This window comes from Mustela nivalis (genome assembly GCF_964662115.1).
Source record: "Mustela nivalis genome assembly, chromosome: 8".
Classification (NCBI taxonomy): Eukaryota; Metazoa; Chordata; class Mammalia; order Carnivora; family Mustelidae; genus Mustela; species Mustela nivalis.
This window is the reverse complement of record NC_139027.1, coordinates 91,793,514-91,819,417: the sequence shown is the minus strand read 5'-3', so window position 1 is coordinate 91,819,417 and position 25,904 is coordinate 91,793,514. Positions and strand designations below refer to the sequence as shown.

General features: G+C 43.5%; 1 protein-coding gene across 1 annotated transcript in view; it reads left to right on the top strand.

The window, feature by feature from the left end:
- The window catches only part of LOC309871351 (conserved oligomeric Golgi complex subunit 2-like), a 28,496-nt gene extending 20,587 nt beyond the window's left edge, over nucleotides 1–7,909 (top strand). Inside the window, exons 3-4 of the mRNA XM_082744319.1 lie at nucleotides 314–376; nucleotides 7,604–7,909. Coding sequence (XP_082600445.1) covers nucleotides 314–376; nucleotides 7,604–7,828 — 288 coding nt within the window. The 3' untranslated portion in view covers nucleotides 7,829–7,909. The remainder of the gene's footprint in view (nucleotides 1–313; nucleotides 377–7,603) is intronic.
- The last annotated feature ends 17,995 nt before the right edge of the window (nucleotides 7,910–25,904 follow it).

The window sequence follows — 25,904 nt, the reverse complement described above, 5'->3', positions numbered from 1 at the left end:
ACTGTTCACCTTCTGTGAAAATTTTTCACATTCATTTAAAATGTCATCTAAAGGCAAATTGTTCTTAAGGAAACTTTCGTTTCTCCTGACTTCCCTTATTTTTATAGTTTCATGTATTTCAACAGATTTTTTTCATATTCTATGAACAACATTAATGGCCAAATAACACTTCTGTTGTTTAGCTAGTTATGTAGCAAAATACGGTTGTGCCAAAAAAAACAAGTTAAATCTGGTACTGCTTTGATCGTTAAATAGATACGTCACTATTACTCCTTATCGTGATGTGTTTGTGCCAACCTGGTTTTGCCTTTAGGTTGGCATGGACAAAGCCCTCAATCAACTTTCTGTGCCTTTGGGACAGTTACGAGAAGTTCTGGTAAGTCCCCAATTAATGAAAACAGTCTGCTGTGACGCCTGTTGTCCTCGTCGGCTTTTCTCTAAGAATTCTTTTCATCTGTTAGTTTGGTGGTACTAGTGGTTGTATTTTAACGGTTCATGATTATAATATTCACCTTCAGAAGAGTTGTAAATGATTTTGTTTTTGCATATGCTAAAAACCTAAAAAAACATGTTCGATTTGAAGAAGACATATTCTCAGAGTAGACAACCTTAAAATGTCAGGGGAGAGGAAGCATATTTCCAAATTCAACTTATTAATGCCACTTTGGTCATATGTAAGTGGTTTCTAACTTACGAATGACTTGTATTTTAACAGTTTGTAATCTTGTAAATATCCCCCCCCACCCCACGTAATCTACGTGTGGTTAGGTTCCTGGGCTGATCTACAAAAACTGTGTAATCCCTAATGGAACTGAAGGATAATATAAATAAGATGTAATACTTAATAAATGTTACATTTGCATGTTCTCTCAGAAAAATCTCTGTTGTGGGAATGGGACTCCCCACCTCTAAGCCATTGGGAATAGGAACTCTACCTGGGTGAACAGTGGAGGGGCAGTTGTGGCATCACTTCTTAGAGAAAACTGTGCTGCCCTGTCTCCCCTCCCGCCCCCCCCCCGTCTGTGTCTGGTGCCCTGACTTACGGCCTCTGTCCATTCTGATGCCCTGTCGTAAACTTGTCATAAACGACACCATCCTTCCTTGTGTGTCTCCTCTAGCTTGAGTGGCCTCTTGCGTCCCTCCCCTAAGACAGTGCCTGCATCCTAGAGAGAATATAAGGAGAACATAATTTAAGTGAAGACACAGTACATGGTTAGAACCAAGAAAAATGCGGAGTAATGGAAATATCAGTGCTGAGAAGCCTAGGGGAGGGGCAGGCAGGAAAGAGTTCGTGAAACAGGTAAAAATCTTGAGTTGTGCCTTGAGGTAGCCAATACTTTCCATGGTTTATGTCTCATTTGAATTTTACAAAATCTTGTTAAAGATACTTTTCCTTGGAATGGAAGGGATTTTCATGGTCCGCTGTTGGATTCCACACCAGCCGCTGTGGGGCTCTCCCACTGCCTCTTTGGTGTGCCTCTTCCTCCCGGGGCCTCATAGTGGTGTTGTTTCCCAAGCCTAGCCTTCCTTTGGCCTCCCACTCTTCTCTCGAACCCCCTTCCTGGAGGCAGATTTGCTCTACTCACACAGGCTCCCGTCCCGCCTCACCCCCTGCCATCACCGTATCCCCTCCCTTTTCCATGGCCTGTTTTTATGGCCACTTTGGTCCTGCTCAGCCACAGGCCTGACCTGCCTTTCTGGTCCCAACTCTGAAGCTGTTCTGTGAGATTCTCAGACCACTGAGGGATACGACTATATCTGTCTTCATTGCATCCCTGTAGGCTGCCACAATACTGACGTCCAGGAGGTGTTTCATAATGTTGATGGAGTGAATTAATTCACCTTCCTGTGGAATTTTTGTGATATGCCTACTTCATTCTAGTTGTTTCTGTTAACCTTTGTTTTGGCCCTAATTCCTAATTATCTCTTTATTCATTAGCTTCTGGACATGTTTCTCTACCTCTGTGCTCTGCCTTTTTCTGGTCTTCTGTTCTTCATTCTTGATTCCTGGTATTTCCATACCCACATTTCATCATCCTGCATCAGTGCTTTGACATTCTTTCGTTCTCCAAAATATGCAGAATCTAAAGACTTCATCTCAGTGAAGTTGGCCCTCCATTCCTATTTCTGCTTCTCTCCAGAAGGAAGCCTGCAGTGCACATGGCTGTGTGCCTGTCTGACCCTGCCCCTGAGTGTGTGTGCACTTACATCTGCTCCCCATCCCCTCCCCACCTCGGCAGCTGTGTACACATGGCTTTCAGAGTCCGATTCGAGCCCCGTCGCATTTCCAGACTCTCCTGTACTTTGCTTCATATTATCTGTTCTCCATTCTAAGCCCCCTCATCCCCATAACTTTCACTGTATATGTCATTCTTCTTCTGGCCATGCGACCCTGCCTTCGTGTCATTATGCCCCCAGGTCATGAGTCCCCTCAACAGTAACTGTGTCTGGTATATCATGTTTTTTTTTTTTTTTTCTTGTCAATATCTGCATAGTACTGGTGCACAGGTATTAATTTCTGTGGAATTGAATGAGATGTAGGAAATTGATAATGTGACAAAACAATGTCTGTAATACATTTTCTTTATTATTCTTTTAAAGAGTTTCAGGTCATCAGTCAGTGAAGGAATTCGGGCAGTAGATGAACGAATGTGTAAACAAGAGGACATAAGGAAGAAAAAGGTACCCTCCAGTAGATTTCTTATGCTGCATGCCAGTTGAAGCCCTCTCCTCTTGTCTCCGCGAACTTGTCAGCACTATTCAGCTTTTTTTCTTTTTTTTTTTAAATTTAGCTTTTTTTCAAAGCTCTCACGCATGTGCATTTTATGCATTATGTCACGTTATCTACCTGAAATAAGAAGACAGAATTTCAGAGGTACCCACACGATCTCAAGATCACCCACTTTTTCCAGAACAAGAAACAGTGATAACTGTTGTCGGTGCAGCGCTTGACAGTTAACGACTGTATAAATTGTCAGCGGCCCTGTAAAGAAAATAGGCCTATATTAGAGACTAGGGGAGAAGTGGGCTTTCCAAAGCAAACTCAGGATTCTGCCGTAGGTTTGCTGTTATTTTCTGATCCTGTGTTCTTTATGTTCTGGTGTTCACTTTAATTTTTTCAATTCCCAGTAGTTAGCATGCGGTGTTGGCTTAGTTTCAGGTGTGTGAGACAGGCAACGGCTCTGTACATCTGAGGGCTCACCCCGGGAGTGTGCCCCTTAGTGCTATCTCCAGTTCCAAGTGTCCCCGATATCATTCATGATCATAACGATGTAGGGGCACAGCGGGCATTGGGAGTCTGGGCTTCTGACTCTCGCCTGCTGCTCTGTACAATGTTTTCTATGTGTATTATTAGCATATTTGTTAAAATCTCAGTGGGGATTAGCCTGTTTGAGGGACCTTCTGTTTAATTCGCCTCTGGATCTCCTCACAGCTTTTGTCCAAAGAATGCTTGTCGTGCGCTTCCAGACAAAACAGTAAGCTTTGTGAGAGCAGGGTGTATTTCTTGCTTTATTTTCTCGTGCCCCCCCCACCCCCCGTCGGAATGAATATTGAGCTCCCAGGGGTGTTCATTATTATTATTATTTATTGAATGGATGACTTTGTATTTTTTTGTTCTTTAAGGATGAGAGTTTTCATAATGTCCCTCAACCTCTTTGATAATATTTGTAGTGTAAAAGGTCTTTAATGATTTGGTGCTTGGGCATATAGGTATATGCACATGTAAACTGAGAGGGCCAGTACAATCGGAAGCCAAAGTTAAAACATGAATAAAGGGCCATAAGAAAACAAATGGAGGGGCGCCTGGTGGCTCAGTTGGTTAAACGTCCGACTCTTGATTTTGGCTCAGGTCATGATCTCAGGATCATGAGATTGAGCCCCGCATTGAGCTCTGTGCTCAGCAGGATGTCTGCTCGAGATTCTCTCTCTCCCTCTGCCCCTCCCCTGCACGCGCACATGCAGTCTCTCTCTCTCTCAAATAAACAAATCTTTTTTAAAAAAATAGGAAAGAAATGCTCATAGAAAGATTCAGGATGGGGAAAAAAAGAAATAAGAGTATAGAATACGAGAAAGCAAAGTCTAGGGTTTTTTTTTTTTTTCCTTTATAAACTTGCAATAGATTATGGAAGTATGCTTATTCTAGAACTAAGATTTGCATTCTTGAGAATTCTGTGTTTCATAGAAATATTCAAAATATAGCATGCCCTATATATTTGAAGTTAACTTTTGGTCTTATATTTTCCTGCATTTAGCATGGGAAATAAAGATGATTAAGAGTAAAGATGGTGACGTTTTTTGTTTGCTTAATTTTTATTTTTATAGATGTGTGTGTTGAGGCTTATACAAGTTATTTGATCAGTTGAAAAGATTGAAAAAATCTTAAATTCACAAAGTTCGAAAGAAACCTCTGCACTAGAAGCAAGCAGGTAAGCATTTTTTTTTTTAACTAAGTAGCACATAAATTAATACTTCACATCCAATCTAATTAGGCGGGGACGGCTTAGTTAGAATTCATTTCTGAACAAGAAGAAAATCCAGGTTTGTGGCTAGAATGTAGCTCCAGGAGAGTGGAGAGCATGAAATGGTGAAATCTATAACACGTTCCTATAAACCCTTTGGTTATAGACCACAGTTCCAACACGTCATTATGCTTGCAGTGTAAAAGTATATTTGGAATCACCTTCCCTGAGGACTAGCAAAGTCCTGTTGATCTTTAAGGCATACCTACCATTCATCTTGGTTTTTCTCCATCTCATTTTTTTTCCTAGACATGCCCAGAGTATTACCATTGATGTATTTTGCACCAGCATTATATTATTATGAAACAGTATAGGACATATCCAGTTGAAATTTACAAACAGGAAAGAAAAAACTTATGAAATAGGAAAAAGATGATGGCTCTCTTTGTTATACTGTGATTGTCTTGTTCCCTTCCTGGTGTGAATTTTCAATCAGCCAGGGTAGATGAGTGACTCAGAAAATGAGTAGTTAGGTCCTGTCAGCACTGTGAGACGCACAGTGGTGCAGTGGGAGTAGCCGGGGCGGGTCCTACACATACCAGCTGGGCTGCCTGCGTCAAGGTCGCCTGGTGCCCTGAGTGCTCTGTTGTGTGACGCTAACGGTCCCTCCCCTTGCAGGCGGAGTTAGGTTTCTAAATTTTAGGAATTAAGGTTTTAGATTTGGAAGGAACTTGAGAGACCATATGCTCCACATGTCTCATGATGGAGATTAAGAACGGACACATCCCAAAGGAAGCGATTCTCTGGTCCTAGGTCTCTGTCCCCTTTCACATCAAGGCATTCAACTAAGTGGTCAGCCTCCACTGTGCTTGTGTCTCTAGCCCGTTGCACTCGTGCTTCTGCCCCATTCGTCCACACTTAGCAGACAGTCTGCACGCGGCCCTTCTGCAGCCCGTGTGTCTCCGGCGGCTCTGCTTCACTGTGGCCCTTGGCAGCGCCTGCAGCCCCTCCAGCCCCTCCAGCCATGTCCACGTTCGGCCCCTGGAGAGCTGGCCCTCCAGTGTTCTTCCCGTCTTTGCTGTTGCTGCTGTGCTCCTCGGATAGAAACACCTCAGTGAGCTCTGTGTCTACAATCCTGTCCCTTTGCAACACTGTCCTTGATAAACAGACATTGTGCGCTTTCTTGCTCAGAATTACCTTGGAGGACTTTTTTCTCCAGAAGAGCAGCTCTGAGCTCTAGAGTCAGGAAAGCCAGAGCAGGGTCAGCGCACAGTAAATCCATCATGCTCTGCCAGGCCCAGAAATGCCGAGAAAAGGATAAATAGGAAATGCGCATGGGATCAGTCAGTAGAGGTTGGGATTAGGCTTCGGCACTGTTCGTGCCAAGCGCTTGCCTTCCCTCCACACCAGTTCTGATGCTCTGGGACGGGGCACACCATGGCAGGTCTCCAGAGATTTTGGGTTTTCTTACAGTGTGTTTCCTCACTACCTGACTGCCCATCCTCAGATGTGGGATGCCTCATAGAGCCCAGCAGGGGCTTTGGGGCCTTTGTTGTGTTTTTTTTTTCTTTCACTGTTCGACTTCCTTTTGAATGGGGTTAATGCTTTCTAATGTGGGGGGCAAGAGGGAAGTGTATCCAGTCCACTTGATGGCAGATGCACTGTGAGTGATTTCTCACCAGCTCCCGGAGCACCGAGCTTGCTCTTTCTGCCGTTGGGTAAATTTAAACTTGGAGTCCACTGCTCTGAGCAATTTTTCAGGTTGCTGCTAGGCGGTCAGTTTTAGCTGATTGAGGAGACAGCAGTAGTTGGTACTGGGGAGGTACTTGGGAGGGAGAATGAGGCAGGCAGAGAAGATGAGGGGGCTTCGGGTATGAACGGTAGGACAGGGCAAGAGAGAGGAGGTGGTTAGAGAATGGGAGAAGAAGGGCACGAATGGGAGAGCCCGAGGAACGTGGAGGAATCATGCAGTTGTACCCACACTGACCTAAAATAGCTCCATCCCCTTGCCTGGGCCCTGTGGCCCAGGCCAGGCTGCGTCGGTGGCTTCTACGACCTCCCCGCTCCTCACCCCTTGCACTGGGGCCTGCTGCACAGACAGTTTGTCATGAAAATTGATGGCGTTCAGGTGCAGGTGCCTGAGCGCTGTAAGGCATGGGGGGCGGTGGGGGTGGCAGGTTTTAACTTTGGGAATTACATTTCTCTAATTGTCTCTACTAGCCCTCTCTGGACTAGACAGATTTTGGAGAGAATTGCCACAGAATTTAACCAGTTACACTTTCATGCTGTTCAGAGCAAAGGCATGCCTCTTCTGGACAAAGTAAGACCAGCAAGTGTTGGTTTCGATTTTCAATTTGCTGTTTGCGAATTTCCTGGATGATTTTGGTTTGACCTAGCATTGCCCCTGATAATTGCTACTCTACAGGATTTTGAAGCTAGCTTTGAATTTTTTTTTTTTTTCAGTGTCTCCTGCTTGGGACCCTGCTTCCATTATGTCACACTAGATAGATTTTGTGTAAAGACACAAGCATAGTCTCCAAACTATGCAAGTAAAATTAATTCTGAATTTCATGTAACTTGACACATCATATGATGTAGTCAGAGTTCATTTATCCAAAGCCCTTGACTGGGTTTAAATGCACGTTTGTCAGATTTACTCCGTAGCTTAAGAGGCAAATAACTTTTTGTCATTCCGTAATTGTCTAAACTTCACTTTGATGAAGCCGACTTACTTTCAAAGAAATCATAGGGAGGGGACGCCTCAGTGGCTCAGTCAGTTAAGCCACTGCCTCTGGCTTAGGTCATGATCCCAGGGTCCTGGGATCGAGTCCCACCTTGGGCTCCTTGCTTGGCAGGAAGCCTGCTTCTCTTTCTGCCTGTGTCTCCTTGTGTGCTTGTGCTCTCTCTTGACAAATAAATAAATAAAAACCTTAAAAAAAAAAAGAAAGAAAGCAATCATGGGGAGAAGAGATTCATTGTTATTCTCTAGGAAATGTTGGGATTTTAATCTTACATATATTCTGGTAGAATTAGAGGCTCGCTTTATATATATAACACATATGTATATAAATTATACACATATATTTGAGCTTTTAGAAACTGTGGTGCCTGGACCTTCTTTCCTGGTCTCTCTGTTCTTGCAGCATATAGCCCACATTACGGCCATGCTGCAGCAGTCCCTGGGAGGCCTGCTGCTAGAAGAGCTTCAGACTTCCAATGTGGACATCATACGGCACTGCCTCCAGACTTACGCTACAATTGATAAGACACGGGATGCAGAGGCGTTAGTCGGTCAAGTACTGGTGAAACCGTACATGGATGAGGTTTGTGCGCCCATGCACCTCATTCCACAAACACAGAGCATCTAATCTGGCTTCGTTTCTTGACTGGGTGCGAGAGAGCTCAGGGCTCTTCCTTGAAGATGCTCTTAGTTCCTGCTCTTCTGGTTGTAAGAAAAGGTTGGTCCCGCTTGGTGCCCATCAGCATGGCAGGAATCAGGCATGTGCTCTGGTCTCTTACAGTGATGCCATAACTCAGGGATCATCTTAATTTAGTAGGGGTGAGGGACTTGCCTAGGAAGAAGGTACAGATCAGAACATTTTCAGGTCAATTTCCATTTCCATAAGTTATACGTTAATGAAGTTGCCGAAAAGCATGACCCCACCAAGGTGCCCATGCCCACTGGAGGAGCTGGAAGACAGCTCTGTGCGCAGGGAAAGTCTGTGAAGGGAAGCGTCTTCGCAGAATTGATGTGGCCTAAGTCTTGAAGACCATGGGGGGGGCGCCTGGGTGGCTCAGTGGGTTAAGCCGCTGCCTTCGGCTCAGGTCATGATCTCAGGGTCCTGGGATCAAGTCCTGCATCGGGCTCTCTGCTCAGCAGGGAGCCTGCTTCTCTCTCTCTCTCTGCCTGCCTCTCCGACTACTTGTGATTTCTCTCTGTCAAATAAATAAATAAAATCTTAAAAAAAAAAAAAAAAAAGAAGACCATGGGGGAGTTTGCCAGGCTAGGAAGGTGGGAGGGAGGGAATATTCAAAGATAAAGGGCTTTGAAGAGCGTGTTAGTGGGGTAGTACCTTAAGTCCAGAACTTGGTTACCCAGTGTTCTTGACCTTTAAGGATACAGTTAAATACAGGGAGTCAGTGTATCCTGCCTCTGAGCGGCCGGAGTATGGGCTGCACCATGTGAGGCCGCCAGCAATCAGCAGCTTCCAACTTAGAGAGCGTCGGTTTCATCTAGTTCAAGCTGACAGTAGTCATGAAGCCAGTCTCAGCGTTTGAGGGCTTTCTTCCAGTCACCTGCCAGTGTGAGTGTTCTTTCTGTCTGGTAAGTATAAAGCTACCCACCATGACTTCAGGATGAAAGGCTTCCAGTTTTAAAACGAGACAGTATCCCAGTGATAGAAGTGAAATTGAAGGATTAATTTCAGTAATCTTCTCAGCTTCGTTAAGACAACTAAAAGTAAATGATCTGTCAGTTCTTTGTATGTATCCTATTATAGTTCATAGCTCTCTCTGTGGGGGTGAAAAAGATCACATTATTCTTTGTCACTAAATGAAAATATTTTAGTTATTTAATTTATGCCCTTTTCATTGAACTGAATCTAATATGCTAAATTAGGGAAGTACTTTACGTTTCCGTGTCATTAAATGAACTGTGGCCACGTTTGTATTTTAAGTTTGTATGCTTGTCATTCACCTCCTGCAACTCAGCCTCACCAAAAAAAATTAAATACTAAAGCAAAATAAGATGTGTTTTCTTCCATCACTTTCCATCTCAGCCCTTTCCCTGTTCTGGAGACGGTAGAGGATAAGGCCAGGGTGAAGATGGTACAGAGCTGTTGTCTGCAGATACAGTATTTCGCTTTTAAGCTCAGAAGGGAAGCAGATGAGTGTGTGTGATGTTTTAGCTTCAGGCCAGTCTCTGTCCCTCAGCCTCTGTGTCCCCCAGGGTTGGAGCAGTATTCCCAAATCCCGGGACCTAGATTTTCATGCCATTGTTACTTACCTCCTATTTAGAAAGCATACTGAGTGGGGAGGAGGAAGGACGAAGTGCATTTTTAAGGTTTACACGATTCTTTTCTCTGTAGTGTATAGTTCATACTTCTCTTTTAGGTGCTTTAAAAACAAACAAAAACACAAACAAACAAACAAACAAATAAATAAAAATAAAACGCTCTTCCTTCTGCTAGGTGATTGTAGAGCAGATCGTTGAGTCTCATCCAGACGGCCTGAAGATCATGTATGCTAATAAGCTCCTGGAGTTCGTTCCTCACCACTGCCACCTTCTTCGAGAGGTCACAAGAGGAGCCATCTCAAGGTGACATAAAATGCTGTGTATGCACCTGAGCTCAGTTTAGTGACCACCTGTCACCTCCTCATGTGCCGCTGATCCCTGGCTGTCCTGTCTGACCTGGGAACGTGGGAACGTGTGCTCTTCCCTATTTGTTACCAGTGCTGTGAGGCAGGTGTCACTTGCCTGGGTTTACAGGGAAGGGAATGAAGAGTGGGGACGAATCTCAACGGTGACATTTGTGTGACTCCAGAGCCTCTGCTTTTCTCTTGTCTATACTGTCTCCTTAACCAGGCTCAAAATCAAAATTGGGGGGCGCCTGGGTGGCTCAGTGGGTTAAGCCGCTGCCTTCGGCTCAGGTCATGATCTCGGGGTCCTGGGATCGAGTCCCGCGTCGGGCTCTCTGCTCGGAAGGGAGCCTGCTTCCTCCTCTCTCTCTGTCTGCCTCTCTGCCTACTTGTGATCTCTGTCAAATAAATAAATAAAATCTTTAAAAAAAAAATCAAAATTGGTTTCCTTCCATTATTGTGATGTCATCATCGGTCTAGAAATACCAATTCATTTTAATTCAACACGTTTTATACTGATGGCAATTAAAGTCATGAACGGTTTTCCCTCCCTCTCTTATTTCATTTCCATGGCTTTCCAGTTCTGTTTCATGAATATCCCATTACCTTCCACCATCTCCGTCATCCCAGTCCAGACCTTTGTTGCCTTTTGTTCGAGGGTAGTGGGCTCTCCCCACCTGGTCTCCCAGCTCCACCTGTCCCTCTTCATTGCAGCCCTCAGGTGTCCCACCTGCCCAGAGCTCTTCAGCCTTCCTGAGTCGCTCGTGGCTTCTCATCGCCCACAGAAGAGCATCCAGTCTTCCTTGCGTAACCTGTGACCATTGGTGCTTGAGTCCTAGTGGTTCTCTCTGTAGAACTTTCTACTGTGGAACTTTCCCCCATACCACTATGGTTCCTGGCCAGACAGGAGCACTTGACCTTCCCTAACACACCTGGTACAGAAGATCCCTGACTTCACCTTCGTTCAGTTTATGGTTTTTTGACTTTTTATAATAGTGCAGAAGTGATATGCATTTAGTTTGGATCTTTTCCCAGGCTGGCGATCTACAGTAGGGTCCTCTTTTGTAATGCTGGGCAGGGGCAGCGAGCACAGCCCCCAGGCAAACCACGTGATCACGAGGGTCAGCAACCAACACACTTGAACCGTCCTGTTCTGGCTTTCAGTGCAGTGTTCAGTAAGTTACATGAGATACCAGACACTTTATTGTGAAATAGGCTTTGTGTTAGAGGATTTTGCCCAACTGTGCAATACTGTAAGTGTTCTCAAGACATTTAAGTTTGGCGGGGCTAAGCTCTGATGTTCAGTCGCTTAGGTGTTTTCCATGCATTTTCAACTAAAGAGATTTCCAGCTGAACAATGGGTTTATTAGAAGCCGAGGCCGTCATAAGCCGAGGAACATCTGTCTATACTGTGCGCCTCTGTGTTTTCCTTCATTGCTTCCTGTCTCTTATTCCTTTGTCTTTCTGTTGATCTGTCACTCCACATGAAGCTTCAGTCAAATACAACTTCTTTTTTTTTTTAGGTTATTTATTTATTTACTTATTAGAGAAAGCATAAGCAGAGGGGGAGGCAAAGAGTGAAGCAGGCTCCCCACTGAGCAGGGAGCCCGATGTGGGACTCAATCCCAGGACCCTGAGATCATGACCTGAGCCACCCAGGCGCCCCCAGGCTATGGTTATTTCAAGAAAAAGTCCTATTTGTGAATTCTTCATCTAGTGAAGATGAATTAAAATCAGAAAGTCAACTCTGCCACCTTTAAAAACCCAGGAACAGAAAAAAATTCCACGAGCAGGTATAACCCTATCCACAATAAATCACTTTCAATCCAGTCCTGAAAACTAATACAGAGTAGGAAGAAAGCATTACAGAAAAATTTTGTTTTCATTAATCAAGCTGGAAAATAACGGGCCTTACATGAATGCCCTTTAGGAAGACAGTTCTTATAGTTTTATGTTGATGGAAACTCACATTACATTCGAAATGCATGTTAAAACCATGACTGTAGATTAACTACCACTTTCAGTCGTCAGAAGATGAAAAATGGTAAAGAGTCACTCAAACTGAATCCTGGTTCCTCCTGGAAAATGTGTTCCTAAATATTTTCCCCCTGAACTACTGTGCTCTTTCTGTATCTTACACAGCAGACACTGCGATGCACAAACACATCCAGAAGGCCTTTGAGGGCTGACAGCCTGCTGGAACAATGAGGAATTCACCTGGGTTTCTGCCTTTCTGCCGGGCCCAGAAAGTTCTGGGTAACCCAGGTGACGTGTCATGAGAATACATGTGTAGCTCACACCATATGTATTATCTCCTCAGGGTAGACACCAAAATCCATGTTCGTATATGAAAAATCCGAGATGCGTACAGAAATCAAGAGTGATTCTGTCATCTTGAAAGAAAAACACACTGTTGCGCTGCCACATGCCTCGTTTCTTCTTGAGTGACTGCAGGAAGTAGCGATTGCAGTCAGAAATCTCAGAAAGAAAAATTAGAGTAAGGGCAACACCTGAAGTTTATTCCTGAAAATACTTGGAGAACGACTGTGACCAATAAACCAGGGCTTAGTTCATGAGACTATGTCAATGAGCTTATACCATCCCATGTCCTGGTCAAACCCTCATGTCTGGGAGATGGAGGGACGTCTTCATCTTCCAGAGCTACTCTTAGGGAAAAAGGTGGAGACCATACTGACTGAGTCCCTACTTCAGCAGGAGAGCCAAAAACACCTTGCCCCTCCATAATCCCAAATGAAAATAAACATCTCGGGGCGCCTGGGTGGTTTAAGCTTCTGCCTTTGGCTGGGATCAAGCCCCACGTCGGGCTCTTTGCTCAGCAGGGAGCCCACTTCCCTCCTTCTCTCTCTGCCTGCCTCTCTGCCTACTTGTGATCTCTGTCTGTCAAATAAATAAAATAAATAAAATCTTTAAAAAAGAAAAGAAAAGAAACATCTCATTTTACTAGTGTGCAGCAGTGACTATGCAGGAGAAATTATTATTATTTTATTATTAGATGATATATTATTATTATTATTATTATTATTGTACTCAATTGTTAACCTTTTGAATTCGGACACCTAAAATTTTTAATAAAATATGAAAGCCTTTTTTTTTTTTAAGATTTTATTTATTTGAAAGACAGAGATCACAAGTAGGCAGAGAGGCAGGCAGAGAGGGGGAAGCAGGCTCCCCACTGAACAGAGAATCCGATGCAGGACTTGATCCCAGGACCCTGGGATCATGACCTGGGCTGAAGGCAAGAGGCTTTAGCCCACTGAGCCACCCAGGCGCCCCATGAAGGCTTTTTTTGTTTTTTTTTTTTTTTTTAAAGATTTTACCTATTTATTTGACAGAGAGATCACAAGTAGGCAGAGAGACAGGCAGAGAGAGAGAGAGGAGGAAGCAGGCTCCCCACTGAGCAGAGAGCCCGACATGGGACTTGATCCCAGGACCCTGAGATCATGACCTGAGCCGAAGGCAGCGGCTTAACCCACTGAGCCACCCAGGTGCCCCATGAAGGCTTTTTGTAAAGAACAAAAACTTCAGACTATATCTTTATCCTATCAGTTCCCACTACAACTGGCTTCTGTCTTGGCCAACATTTAGCCATTCAGATAAAGTCCGTATTTAGTGCTTCATGTGTATGCATGTGTAAAATAAGCGGACAGTCATAAATCTTTAAGATTGTGTATAATAACTGTGAAATAAGGATTCTTGATACACAAGGTCTCGTCTGGGGAAAACAGCTGGAGAACAGTATGCAGTTTTCAAATGACGAAGGGGAAATATGCATTCGGTTATGAAAAAGGGAAGGAGAACAAGACCAAATATTAATAAAAGGGAAAAAAGCTTTTTCTGCCATCTTTCCGTGCCGCAGTAACAGTGTGAACAAATGTCCCACAGATGCCCTCAAGAACATTAACACTGCTGAAAGGGGGGGCGAAGGCCAGGTTCTTAGGAGGCCCTGCACCAAAGTCATCGTCCCATTTCCTCACTGTGATGACGAAGCATGAGTACATTGGCAAATTTGAAATTATTGATGACCACAGAGCTGGGAAAACTGCTGTGTACCTCACGGGCAAGTTAAACAAGTGTGGCATGACCAGCCCTAGACTTGTATAACTGAAAGATCTAGAAAAGTGGCAGAATATTTCCATCCCCTCAGTTTGGTTTCACTGCATGGAAAAATTCTTCTGGCATCATGCACCATGAAGAAGGAAGAATCCAGGCAGGAGGGAAAATCCTGGGATTCCTTTTTCCTAGAAATATAATATACATGGCACGTGAAATGCCTCAATGGGAAAAAAAAAAAAAAGGAAAATAAATTACAGTCAACTAATGTTTGACAAGGGTGCCAAACAATTCAATGGGGGTAAGAACAGTATTTTACTCCCAAGCAGCCACATGCAAATAATGAAACAGGTGTCCTGCCTCACACCATACAGAGAAAATAACCCAAAATGCATCAAAGACATAAATGTAAGCATTAAAATGATAAAGTTCGGGATGCCTGGGTAGCTCAGTTGGTTGGACGGCTGCCTTCTGCTCAGGTCATGATCCCGGAGTTTCCGGATTGAGTCCTGCATCAGGCTCCAAGCTCCACAGGGAGTCTGCTTCTCCCTCTGACCTTCTCCTCGCTCATGCTCTCTCTCATTGTCTCTTTCTCAAATAAATAAAATCTTTTAAAAAATAAAAATAAAGTAAAATGATAAAGTTTTCAGAAGAAAACACAAAGGTAAATGTTAGTGGTCTTGAATCTAACAACGGCTCCTCGGCCAAACACCAAAGTACAAGCAACTTAAAAAAAATAATAAATAAATGGGACTCAACCAAAATATCCCAGTTTTGTGCTTCCAAGGACCCCATTGACAAAGTCAAAAGACAAGCCACTAAATGGGAGAAAATATTTGCAGGTCATATATAAGGAACATGCATTCCGACTGTGTGAAGAATTCTTACAACTCAAATAAAAAGACAACCAAGTTAAGAAATGAGCAAAGAGGGGCGCCTGGGTGGCTCAGCGGGTTAAGCTGCTGCCTTCCGCTCGGGTCTTGAACTCGGAGTCCTGGGATCGAGCCCCGTTCTTTCTGCTCAGCAGGGAGCCTGCTTCTTCCTCTCTCTCTGCCTGCCTCTCTGCCTGCTTGTGATCTCTCTCAATAAATCTCTCGCAAATAAATAAATAAAATCTCTTAAAAAATGAGCAAAGAACTTGAATATACATTTCTCTAATATTCAAATGTATACATTAATATATAAATGTATATATAAACATATTTTACATGATCATATATTTATATAAACATATTTATGTTAGTATATTTACATTCTTAAATATGTATTTAAATATAAATAAAATATGAAATATATAATATATATTTAAAGATACATATAATGTATATATAAAATATATGGGACAATAAGCACGTGAAAATATGCTCAACATCACTAATCATTCGGGAAATGCAAATCAAAACCATGGTGAGATACCACCTCCCACCCACGTGGATGGCTACTATCAAAAACCCCAAAAGCAGGTGTTGGAAGGATGTGAAGAGCTGGAACCTGGAAATTGCTGGTGGGCTTGGAAAATGGCGCAGCCACATTAGAAATGGTTTAGTAGCTCCTCAAAATGCAGAACACAGAGTTGCCATATGACACACCAATATCACTCCTGTGTATAGAGCCAAGAAAAAAACTATGCCCACACAAAAACTTGTGCATGAAGGTTTAGGGTTTATTCGTAATAGCGAAAAGGTGAGAACAACCCTGATGTTCATCAACTGATGAAGAGATAAATAAAATGTGATCCATCCAGCCTGTGGAATATTATTCAGCCTTGAAAAGGAACAGAATTTTGATATGTGCCACGACACAGAGGAGCCTTGAAAACATTCTGCTGATTGAGAGAAGTCAGTCACAGAATACCACGTATTGCATAATTTGATTTATATGGAATTTCCAGAATAGCTAAATCTACAGAGACCGAAAGTAGATTAGCGGTTGCCTAAGACTGGTGGTGATGGCTAAAGTTGTCTTTTGAGGATGATGAAAATGTGTAGGTAGTTCAGTATAGTATAGTTAAATATAGTGAAAGCCATTAAATGGTCCACATTAGATGGTGAGTGGTATGGCCTGTGAATTATATCTCAATTAAGCTGTCATCGAAAAATGCAAAGAACTTCTATATTTATCAAATACAAAAAGAATGAACTTGATTAAAAACATCAAAAATGGGGAAAATAAAAACAAAATAAGATGGGAGGAATAAAATTATGACTGTTTATCATTAATTTAAATGTGTACAGACTGACTTTTTCTATTAAAGCGCCTATTAGGAGGTTACAGATCCACGCTGTTCAAGAAACATACTTAAAATGCAAAAGGGATTGAGAATGTATCAGGTGAGGAGATACCATGCAAAAGAGAAAGCCGGAATGGCAAAATTCATCGCAGACAAGTTGGGTCTAAAGTTATAGGTACTAAGATGAAGAGGGACATTTTTAAAGGCAGAGTTTGGAAAGAAGATGTAAAAGGTATAAGCAGGTATACATCTAACAACATAATACCTGAAGACTCTAAAAATGCAATAACAAGGTAAAATTTTAGCTTTTCAAATGGGAGTATCTACTAGAAGGAGGGAAAAACAAGGACACACAGAAAATAGACATCCTGGGGCGCCTGGGTGGCTCAGTGGGTTAAAGCCTCTGCCTTCGGCTCAGGTCATGATCCCAGGGTCCTAGGATCGAGCCCCACATCGGTCTCTCTGCTCCGCGGGGAGCCTGCTTCCTCCTCTCTCTCACTCTCTGCCTGCCTCTCTGCCTACTTGTGATCTCTGTCTGTCAAATAAATAAATAAAATCTTTAAAAAGAAAAAGAAAATAGACATCCTTATTTCCCTCGGAAAACATTTCTTTCTTACACCTAAGGAAAGCCATATTTGTAAAGATTAATTGCATACTAGGCAACAAAGGAAACCTTTACAAGCCTTCCAAATTAAAGATTTAAAGAACAGTTCTTTGATCACAATCCAGTAGAATCAGAATTAGATAACCTGGTAACAAAAAATTGAAACTACATACAAGTTAAGAAATACAGTCTTCAGTCAAAGAAGAAATCATAAGACGACTGAAGAAAATCTTGAAAGCAATGGAAAGGAGACTATTTCATACCAAAACTTACAGAAGACACCAGAAGTTATACTCTAAGGAGACTTTAGTGTCAAATGTCTTCAATTTCAAACATTTTTTTAAATAAAAGAAAGTACTCATTTAAACCCATCAGAAAAGGGCAGCTCAATCCAAAGAAAGGAAGTAGTTATAATAAAGATAAATTTTTAAACTAATAAAAAATATCAGGGGCAAATAAACTCAAAGTTGTTTCTATGAAAGACTAATGAAATAATAATAATAAAAAAAACTTCACATGCCCTATTAAGGATAAGAGAGGGGGAAGATGGGGTGTGGGAGGAGGTGGGGAGAGGGAAGGGGAATGGGGATAGGGGGGTTTCAGGGAGGAGGGGACAGAGAGAGGGAGAGAGTTGCAAAACAGATAAGGATTGGGAACAGAGATATAAAAGCAAATGCATAATATAAAAGAATCACTAAACTGCAAGGCACTTTATACTAATCAATTTGATAACCTAGAAGAAACGATGATTTCCTAGGAAAACAAAATCATCCAAATGATTCAAGAATGGAAAATTAAGAAGATGAGTTCCAAGATCAGACAGGTTTGCAGCTGGATAACTCTCATTCTACTGTTAAATGGCAACAGGCAATTAAACAATAATAAGTCAATTCACTTGATGAAGCTGAGCACAATTTTAATACCCAAACCTGAGAGGGAGGAACGGGGAAGTTATTAACAAACCTGGCTTAGGACAGATTAGTTAACAGAAACTGAACTAATGTTAGCAAATAACAGAAGTCAGGCCTCTATCAAAGGACTATATCCTGAGACCAACTTGGATTCATTCCAGGAAAATAAAGGGAGCTCAAGACCAGAAAATCAATAAGATTTACCTCATCACTAAATTAACTGTGAAAAACTCTTAAGACCATAGCAATAAATGCATTTGATAAAAAAATAAAGGCACCTGATAAAAGGTGAGCAGCCATTCTTTATAAAAATGAAGATAAAAACAGAAGGACGTTATGCAGGAGGGATTATTCACTGGGAAGCACTAGATCAAGAGGTAGATAAAATGAGCCCATATTTGTTAAACAGTGACAGAGCCCCATGCATGCGTGGATAGAGGCGAATGAGCTCATGGATGAGCACCAGGCTGTCAACAGGTATTATAGGGACAAAGGCAGCGGTGAGGAGAGGAGAGTCTTAACAACAGGGAAGAAGGTAAAAGGAGGATTGCAGTTAAAAATTGTGCATGATACAAACACATGCAAATAAGACCGGATATTTTCCGGTATATAGTTTTTTAAAACCCTGCACACATTACTGGAACTACCAACTCTTGCTTTCAGCTCCGCAGCCCTCGCGTGCTTTCCCAGTACCAGGATGCAGGGGTAGATCCTCCGTTGGTGACATCCTATGTCATTGTACTCCTAAAGGGACAGGTGAAACAGCGCAGGGGCTTGAGGTCAGAACTTAGGCATCGCTGTGCCCATCCCAGCTCCCTGCTCGCCCAGCCCCCACTCTGAATCAGCGGGCACTTGGAGCTGTTAAGAAGCAGGGATCTGAGCAGTTCTCTGGTTTCCCCTGGAGCCATCTGCATCCATCATATTTCCCACAGCTCTCCCCGAGTGTTGGTGCTGGCTCCCCCCGAGTGTTCCCTTAACTCCAGGCATACCCTTCTTATGACAGCACCTAGTACTCCCCGTCACAGTGCTCTGTCTGTCACATGCATCCATTGATCAACTTTGTGCTGGTTGAGGGCTGGAGCCCCCTCCTGTTAACTTCTCAAGTCTGTTTCTAATGCAGCAGCACCTGGCACTTAAGCACCCTGTCAGTACCTGCCAAATGAATGAAATGTACTCAAAACATAGTATGAAGTCTGCATTCTGAAACTCCTTTTTGGAGCTGTTTGCTATCATTTTCCCAGGCAATTAAAAAAATTTCCAGCCTTGCTGCCAATAACCTGAAGGGGTAAAGGAATGCCGGCGTGCCCTATGGGACATGTCACTCTGGATGGTCCTTCTGCAGCAGGGACTTTGATAGCGCTCTTCCAAACCCAGCAGGATGGTGGAATGGGTACGTGGCTGAGTGCCTCCCGGGTCTGACCCTGTGTGACGCCACCCGGTGCCTGCAGCTGCCCTCTGGAAGGTGTTGCTTTTGCGGCAGAGCCGGAGGGCACCAAGCATGTGTCTGTCTCCAAAGTCCTGGGCACCACATCACAATGCCTTCCTGAGAAGCAGAATCAAGGACAGTTGCTGATCTTCATTCCTTCCCACCAAAGGTATCTCATACACCATCTTTGGAAGTTGGAGCCAGGAGGTGCCTGGGTGGCTCAGTCAGTTAAGTGTCTGCCTTCAGCTCAGGTCATGATCCCAGGGTCCTGGGATCGAGTCCCACACATTTGCCTCCCTGCTCAGCGGGGAGCCTGCTTCTCCTTCTCCCTATGCCATTCCCCCCACTTGTGCTTTCTGGCTCTCTGTGTGTCAAATAAGCGAATAAAATTTTTTTAAAAAGTTTGGGCCATACTCTTTAGCCATTCTACTTTCCCTGGGGTAATTTGCCACCTCCCTGAATTTACCTGAATCTTTCCCAAAATCTACTTATCTTCCAGCCTTCTTGACCATAATGAGTCTATAAATTTTCAATAGACAGTGTGAACTTACACTTGCTAATATTTGCATAACATGCACCTCTTTCGATCTCAAAGAAAAGCTTTGCACCGCAATGGTCTCTAATCTCCAAATAGGTTCTGTTCCTGGATCCCACTGGAATTCTATGCGCCTGTCCCCTAAGATCCCATAAATTGTGGTCCAGTTTCGCAGCCAGCCAAGGAAAGCACATGGGAAATCTTGCTGAAGTATGAGTAAGAGCCAACGAAAGGGAACATATTTATCTGCCTCGAATGCTGGGACCTGAGGAAAGCAAGTTTCATTACAGACAAATCAGGAAGGAGGTGCAGATTGCTTTTTATGTCACTCTGGAGTGGAGGTCTGCCATTGATCATTAAGGCCATTTCCTGCAATGCACTCACCAAAGTGATACTCACTTCGGAGTGGACAAAACTTAGGAAATGGCCAAGGGGAGCTCTGCTTACACTTTACACTCTCAGCATTTATTTGTATTATTTTCTTTATAGGGCAGTATAGAGACTTGAGAAAGCAAAGCTTGTCATCCTGTGGCCTTGGGTCAAGAATAGAGATAGTGCTGCTCATGTCAGTTTCAACCTCCAGTGGCCAAGGGTTTGATCTGATGCTCTTTCAAGTCTTCACCATAGCCTTTCTCAAGCTCAATGGCCAATAATCCCACAGGAGGAGATTTTAGGGCCCTCTCAAACTTCTGTTTTGCTATCTCTCCCCAGCCTGCTTCCTCTGCAAAAGTCACCACTTTGCCTGTGCATCTACCACCTCTTAGAGCCTTTGGAATCAGCCACGAATTGCAGTGCTGATTCCTTCCATGACCACATATTGTTTACAGGAAAACTCTTCTTCGTTATGCCTTGCCAGTCAGAGTGACGGTTTCATCCGCAACCTGGACCAGGCTCGGGAATGTTCTACACATAAATGTGAGCAAATGTCTTCTGTATTGAGAGACATGTACAATCTGTAAATGGAATCTATTGAAAAACCAATACATAGGGTACACTTATGTCCTGACCCAGCTGGAAGGAGGCAATTCATTTCTATCTTTCAGAAAATTGGTGTAACACATTGATTTTCATAACAAAGAAAGCAGTTTTGTGTCCTCTACCAAAAGACTGTCATAGTAAGCAATAAATTGCCTCTTTGGGGTGAACAAATTAATAAGATATTTTCTAAATTTCAAAATAACAAAGACAGAACGATGTCTGTAATGCTAAGTGCATCCCCTTAGTTGCAGGGCACTGTGTCATGGACCACCTGAGCAATGGCACATGGCGGCCGGTAGTCTGATTTGTACATCAATTCACCTGGCAACCTGTTAAAAGAAAGTCTTGCACATGACAAGCTTTCAATAAGACACTGACAAGATGGCCAGGAAGCCCCCTTAGCTGGCTTTTTCAGGTGTCCAGACATCTAGTCAACCTACCTCACCAACTCATCACCATGCTTACTGGAGTAAACCCAATCTCTTCCTTCCCCCCTGGAGATGGGAGAAGAGCCACTCACACGTTTGTATGGAATTCTCATTCCCCCTCGCTCTGTCCCCACATGGCGCTGTCCGTGTAATAAATAAACAAATCTTTATGTCACCCGGAAGTTCCTGGGTCAAATTACACAACTCGGACAATTTTGGGTCACTACAGCCTTTTGTTTTTCTCTCCACCTTAAGCCTTCTGGGTGACCAACAACTATCTAAAACTCATGTTGCTGCCATATGCTGTTGTTCTGCTTCATCTTCCCAGTAAAGTTCAGTATTTTTCCCTAAAGTTTGGTTTATCAGTATCTCCAGCGTCTATCTCCAGCTAGGGTCATGATCCCAGGTCCTGGGATCAAGTCCCACTCTGGACTTCCTGCTCTGCGGGAAGCCTGCTTCTGCCTCTGCCTCCCATCTCTTATGAATAAATAAAGAAAATATTTAAAAAAATTTTTAAAAAACCATTTCTATCTTCCCACTTTTAAAGATTAATTCTAGGAATTATTGCTATAAATCCAGTGTCCTATCTCTTTCTTAAAAAGTCTTCTCCAGGGCATGTGGGTGTCTCAGTTGATTAAATGTCTGACTCAAAATTTTGGCTCAAGTCATGATCTCAGGGTCATGGGATTGAGCCCTTAGTGAGGCCTCTGTGCTCAATGGGGAGTCTGCTTCTCTCCTTTTCCCTTTGCCCCACCCCCCTACTCACATGTGCACACACGTGTTGTCTCTCTCTCAATAAATAAATAAACAAATCTTTAAAAAGTCTTCTCCAAAGGGAGTTTGACAAATAGTCCAGTAAGGGGCTGGAAGAAAATATTATAAGTTTTATTCATATTTCATGTCATCCATTTAACTGTTTAGCTTTTGCATGTCATTTATAATGTGCATAATAATTTAGTAGAGTAGTAGAGTTTATAATTTATCAAAAATTTGCTTAAATTTGTGCTATGTCCGCAAATATTTTTTGTATGTATGTATGTATGTATGTATGTATGTATGTATGTATTTATTTTTGTGAAAGAGAGGTGCACAGTATTAAAAGGAGATCACTGCTCCACGGACCCAGATATTTCCCCAAGTCCTGTTTCCTTCCATTCCCTCTGGGCTTCATTAGACCCCCTTAACACCAATCTTGTCCCTAAAACACGCCCTCTGCAGCACCAAGTTCAAATGCTTAACTCGGGCCATCACTGCAGGCTGTACCGGGATGACCTTAGGGAAAAGGGTGGTGGGTCTCATGGGTTAGCTGTGTCACCTCCATGAACAGTCCTTTGTTCTGAACAACTAGTGCAGCCCACGTTTGCAATCACAGGCTCTGGCACCAGAGTGGGCATAGATCCCAGCTGGCCCCTCAGTAGCAATATGGCTTTGGGAAAGTTGTGTCATTTCTGGCCCAGACTTAAGGCTCATCCATAACGTGGAGGAGAAGACAGTGTGACCCTCAGTGGGCTGTTGAAAGGATCACGAGATGGTTCGACTCAAGTGCTCCGAGGTACCCAGCACACAGTAGGCCCACAGTAGAACAAAAAGTTGTTCTATTGATCTTATAGTTACTATTACTCATACTAACAAAACTAACTGATCATTTGAGATGATTTTCAAGCGAAGTGTCTTCGCCTGGATTTCTAAGATTAACCTACTTCAAAATGAATTCTGCTCTACTGTGAAAAACGAGCTAACCAGCAGGTTTCTTCTGCATCTTTTCTGAACTTTTTAGGATCCTCTCTAGAGAAAGGTTCTAAAGGAAGGCAAAGTGCAGAAATACTCTTGCTTCAAAGGATGTGTAGGAAATGATTAATTTTGCCAAAAAACAGTGCCTTGAACATAAAAGATGTTTGACGAAGCTCACTGTAGACAGTGTATCCCTCCAGGATTCATAAGTTGAAAACTCAATGTCCAAAGGGACATAACTAGGAGATGGGGTCCTTGGGAGATGTTTAGGTCATGAGGGTGGAGTCCTCATGGGCGAGATTAGTGTCTCCATAAGAGAGACCCCACAGAGATCCCTCGCCTCCTCCACCTTGGAGGTTATAGGGAGAAGATGGTCATCTGTGACCCAGGAAGTGGGCACTTGAACAGACACGGAATCTTCCAGGGTCTTGATCGTAGACTTCCCAGCTTCCAGAACTGAGAGAAATAAGTATGTCTTTAAAGCACCTAGTTTATGGTGCTCTTGTTACATCAGCCCAAACTAAGATAAAGCTTGTCTCTTATACTGAAAAATAACACAAATGTTAACAACAATTTAAAAAAGGAACATTGTGGCCAATGACATGTAATGAACATCATCTCTCCTCTACAGAGACAAGAGCTTAATTAGTTTCGGGCAACTCAGTAGAGTATGATTAAACCAAAGAGCAGCAAGATGTCTAAATGCTCAAGTCCTCTGCCTCCTACTTTTCTGCCAAAACAAAAGAAAAGCCCTAGGCTGGTTTTGGTTACCACCAAGCACAAAACAGCCAAATTCCAAATTAAAAAGCTCTGGGGTTTAATTGTGGATGTATGGAATTACATAGAAGCTCTCTTTGATCATTCCAAAGGATGTTTCCCTCAAAGGTTACAAATACATCTCAGCCTACCAACCATCTCAGGCCTACCACAAAAATTATATATATACACTTTTAGCATGTTAAAATGTGTCTAAATTTCAGTTTCGGATCCAGTTTTGACTATTGTTATGGGCTTAGTTGGATGCCCCCAGATTCCTACGTTGATGTCCTAACACCCAGCATCTCAGAATGTGGCAGTATTCAGAGACAGGATTTTTAAAGAGGTGATAAAGGGAAAACGAGCTCACTGGGGGTGGGCACCAAGCCAACAGGACTGGTGTGCTTACAGGAAGAAGAGATTAGGACACAGACAGTACAGACTGAAGGACAATCGTTTGAAGACAGAGTGGAGAACACAGCTAACTGCAAGCCAAGGAGAGACGTTTGAAGAATCGAATCCTACTGTCACCTTGATCTTGGACTTCCAGCGCCCAGAACCATGAGAAAATAAATTGTATGTTGCCTAAGCCACCCGGCTGTTATTTTGTTTATGACAGCCCATGACTCAGAAATTTGAGGACCTCCCCCCCCAGACTTTATCCTGAAGTTCTGTTTCAGCTTCAGGGGCTTGTGTAATACTACTGTATCAAGGAGGGAGGCTCCTGCCATTCCCTGCACTGGGTCATTGAGACACTGCACAGCTGTCCCCAGGGCTGGCTACATAATTTACAAGCCCCATGCAAAATGAAGATATAGGACCCTTTGGGCAAAAACAGGGAGGAAGTGTTTGTTAAAGGTACTAAAATAGAAAGCTCATTTCCTCCATCATCTATCTTCTGAAGGGGCATGGCTGCTGTTTTCTATTTGCATTTAATGTCATTCCAAGCAAATAAAAATTTTATAATGTGATTATGGGCATGATTTATGCCATTCATCTTCGCAGGGTGCAATGTCAGTGTTAAATAATTCACGCAGGGATTCCACAGCTGGGGCACACCCACGTGCCTTCTTCTTATCAGAACCGTAGAAATCCTGCACAAGACCAGCTCTGCCATCTTTACCTCACCTGGGGACTCACACCTGTTCCACCAACCCTGCTGCCCTCGGCTTCCTGATGAGTACGGAACTTGACAGGATCAGGAGCCAGGGGCTGCCTTTCTTTCCCTTCCCTCCTAAGTCACCACTTCCAAGGCTTGGCTAACACAGGGAGGTGACATAAGTGAGAAAGGACAAGACAGGGTTCTGGGCTGCTCACAAGAGGCCACCGCCTCCTGCCGGTGCTCAGAGCAAGCTCTGGTCTGTAGGGAAGGCGAGCTCCGGTTGACTCGGTCATAGACATCACGTGGTCAGCGAGTCTCGTTGACCACCACTCACGAGGTGTCCATTTCCATGCTGTGCTCACCGGGCAGGGTGAGCAGTACATGCAAATGAGCAGTACAGGCAAGGAATGGTGGATACCCACAGTGGGCTGTCCCCTCCACTATGTACGTGCTCCACTATCCCACCTGTTATGCCCCAATAATGGGTCCATGATTAAAAGAGCGAGACTGATACAAAGCGAAGGTCAAACAAAGCTTTATTTTGCACCAAGCATCAAGAATCAAACTGACCAGCCAGGGCCGCTTTTCTTACAGAGAAGTCAACCCATCTCTCCTTTACAGACTAGCTTTTAAGGACATAGGCCATGCGGTTGGGCCTGGTCATGCACAGGTGGCCAATGAAATTGTAACACACAGAGAAAGCTGCACAGTGATGCTAGGTGACCAATTGAATTACAACTTACCTTTTAGTAGATATTTGACCTAGCCTATCACCTTGGTTAGGATTTTGGCCCAAAAGACTCACAAAGGGCGGGACCCATACTCCTTGGTAGCTAGGGAGACAGTATGCAGCCCTCCACTGATCAGATGTCTTACCTGGCCTGACCCACCCTTGTATTTGGGCTTTGTTACCTGAGGTTGATTTCCAGGACTTGTTTTTAAGTAAGTCCCCTGGGAGAAGGGGAGCAGGGACAGCTTAAGGGTTAAACAACAAGGTTATTGTGTAACCTCAATGGAAGCCTCTGGCTAAAATATAAAAATATAAAGTAGGTCCTTACACCACCCACTTCGCTCAAAAAACACAAAGTCAAAAATAAAACTGAGTAATTCCTAGACATTGAGAGAGAAGCACACTGACTTCACCTTAGAACCCTTCTGGGCGCCTGGGTGGCTCAGTGGGTTAAGCCGCTGCCTTCGGCTCAGGTCATGATCTCAGGGTCCTGGGATCGAGTCCCGCATCGGGCTCTCTGCTCGGCAGGGAGCCTGCTTCGTTCTCTCTCTCTCTCTCTCTCTCTCTGCCTGCCTCTCAGTGTA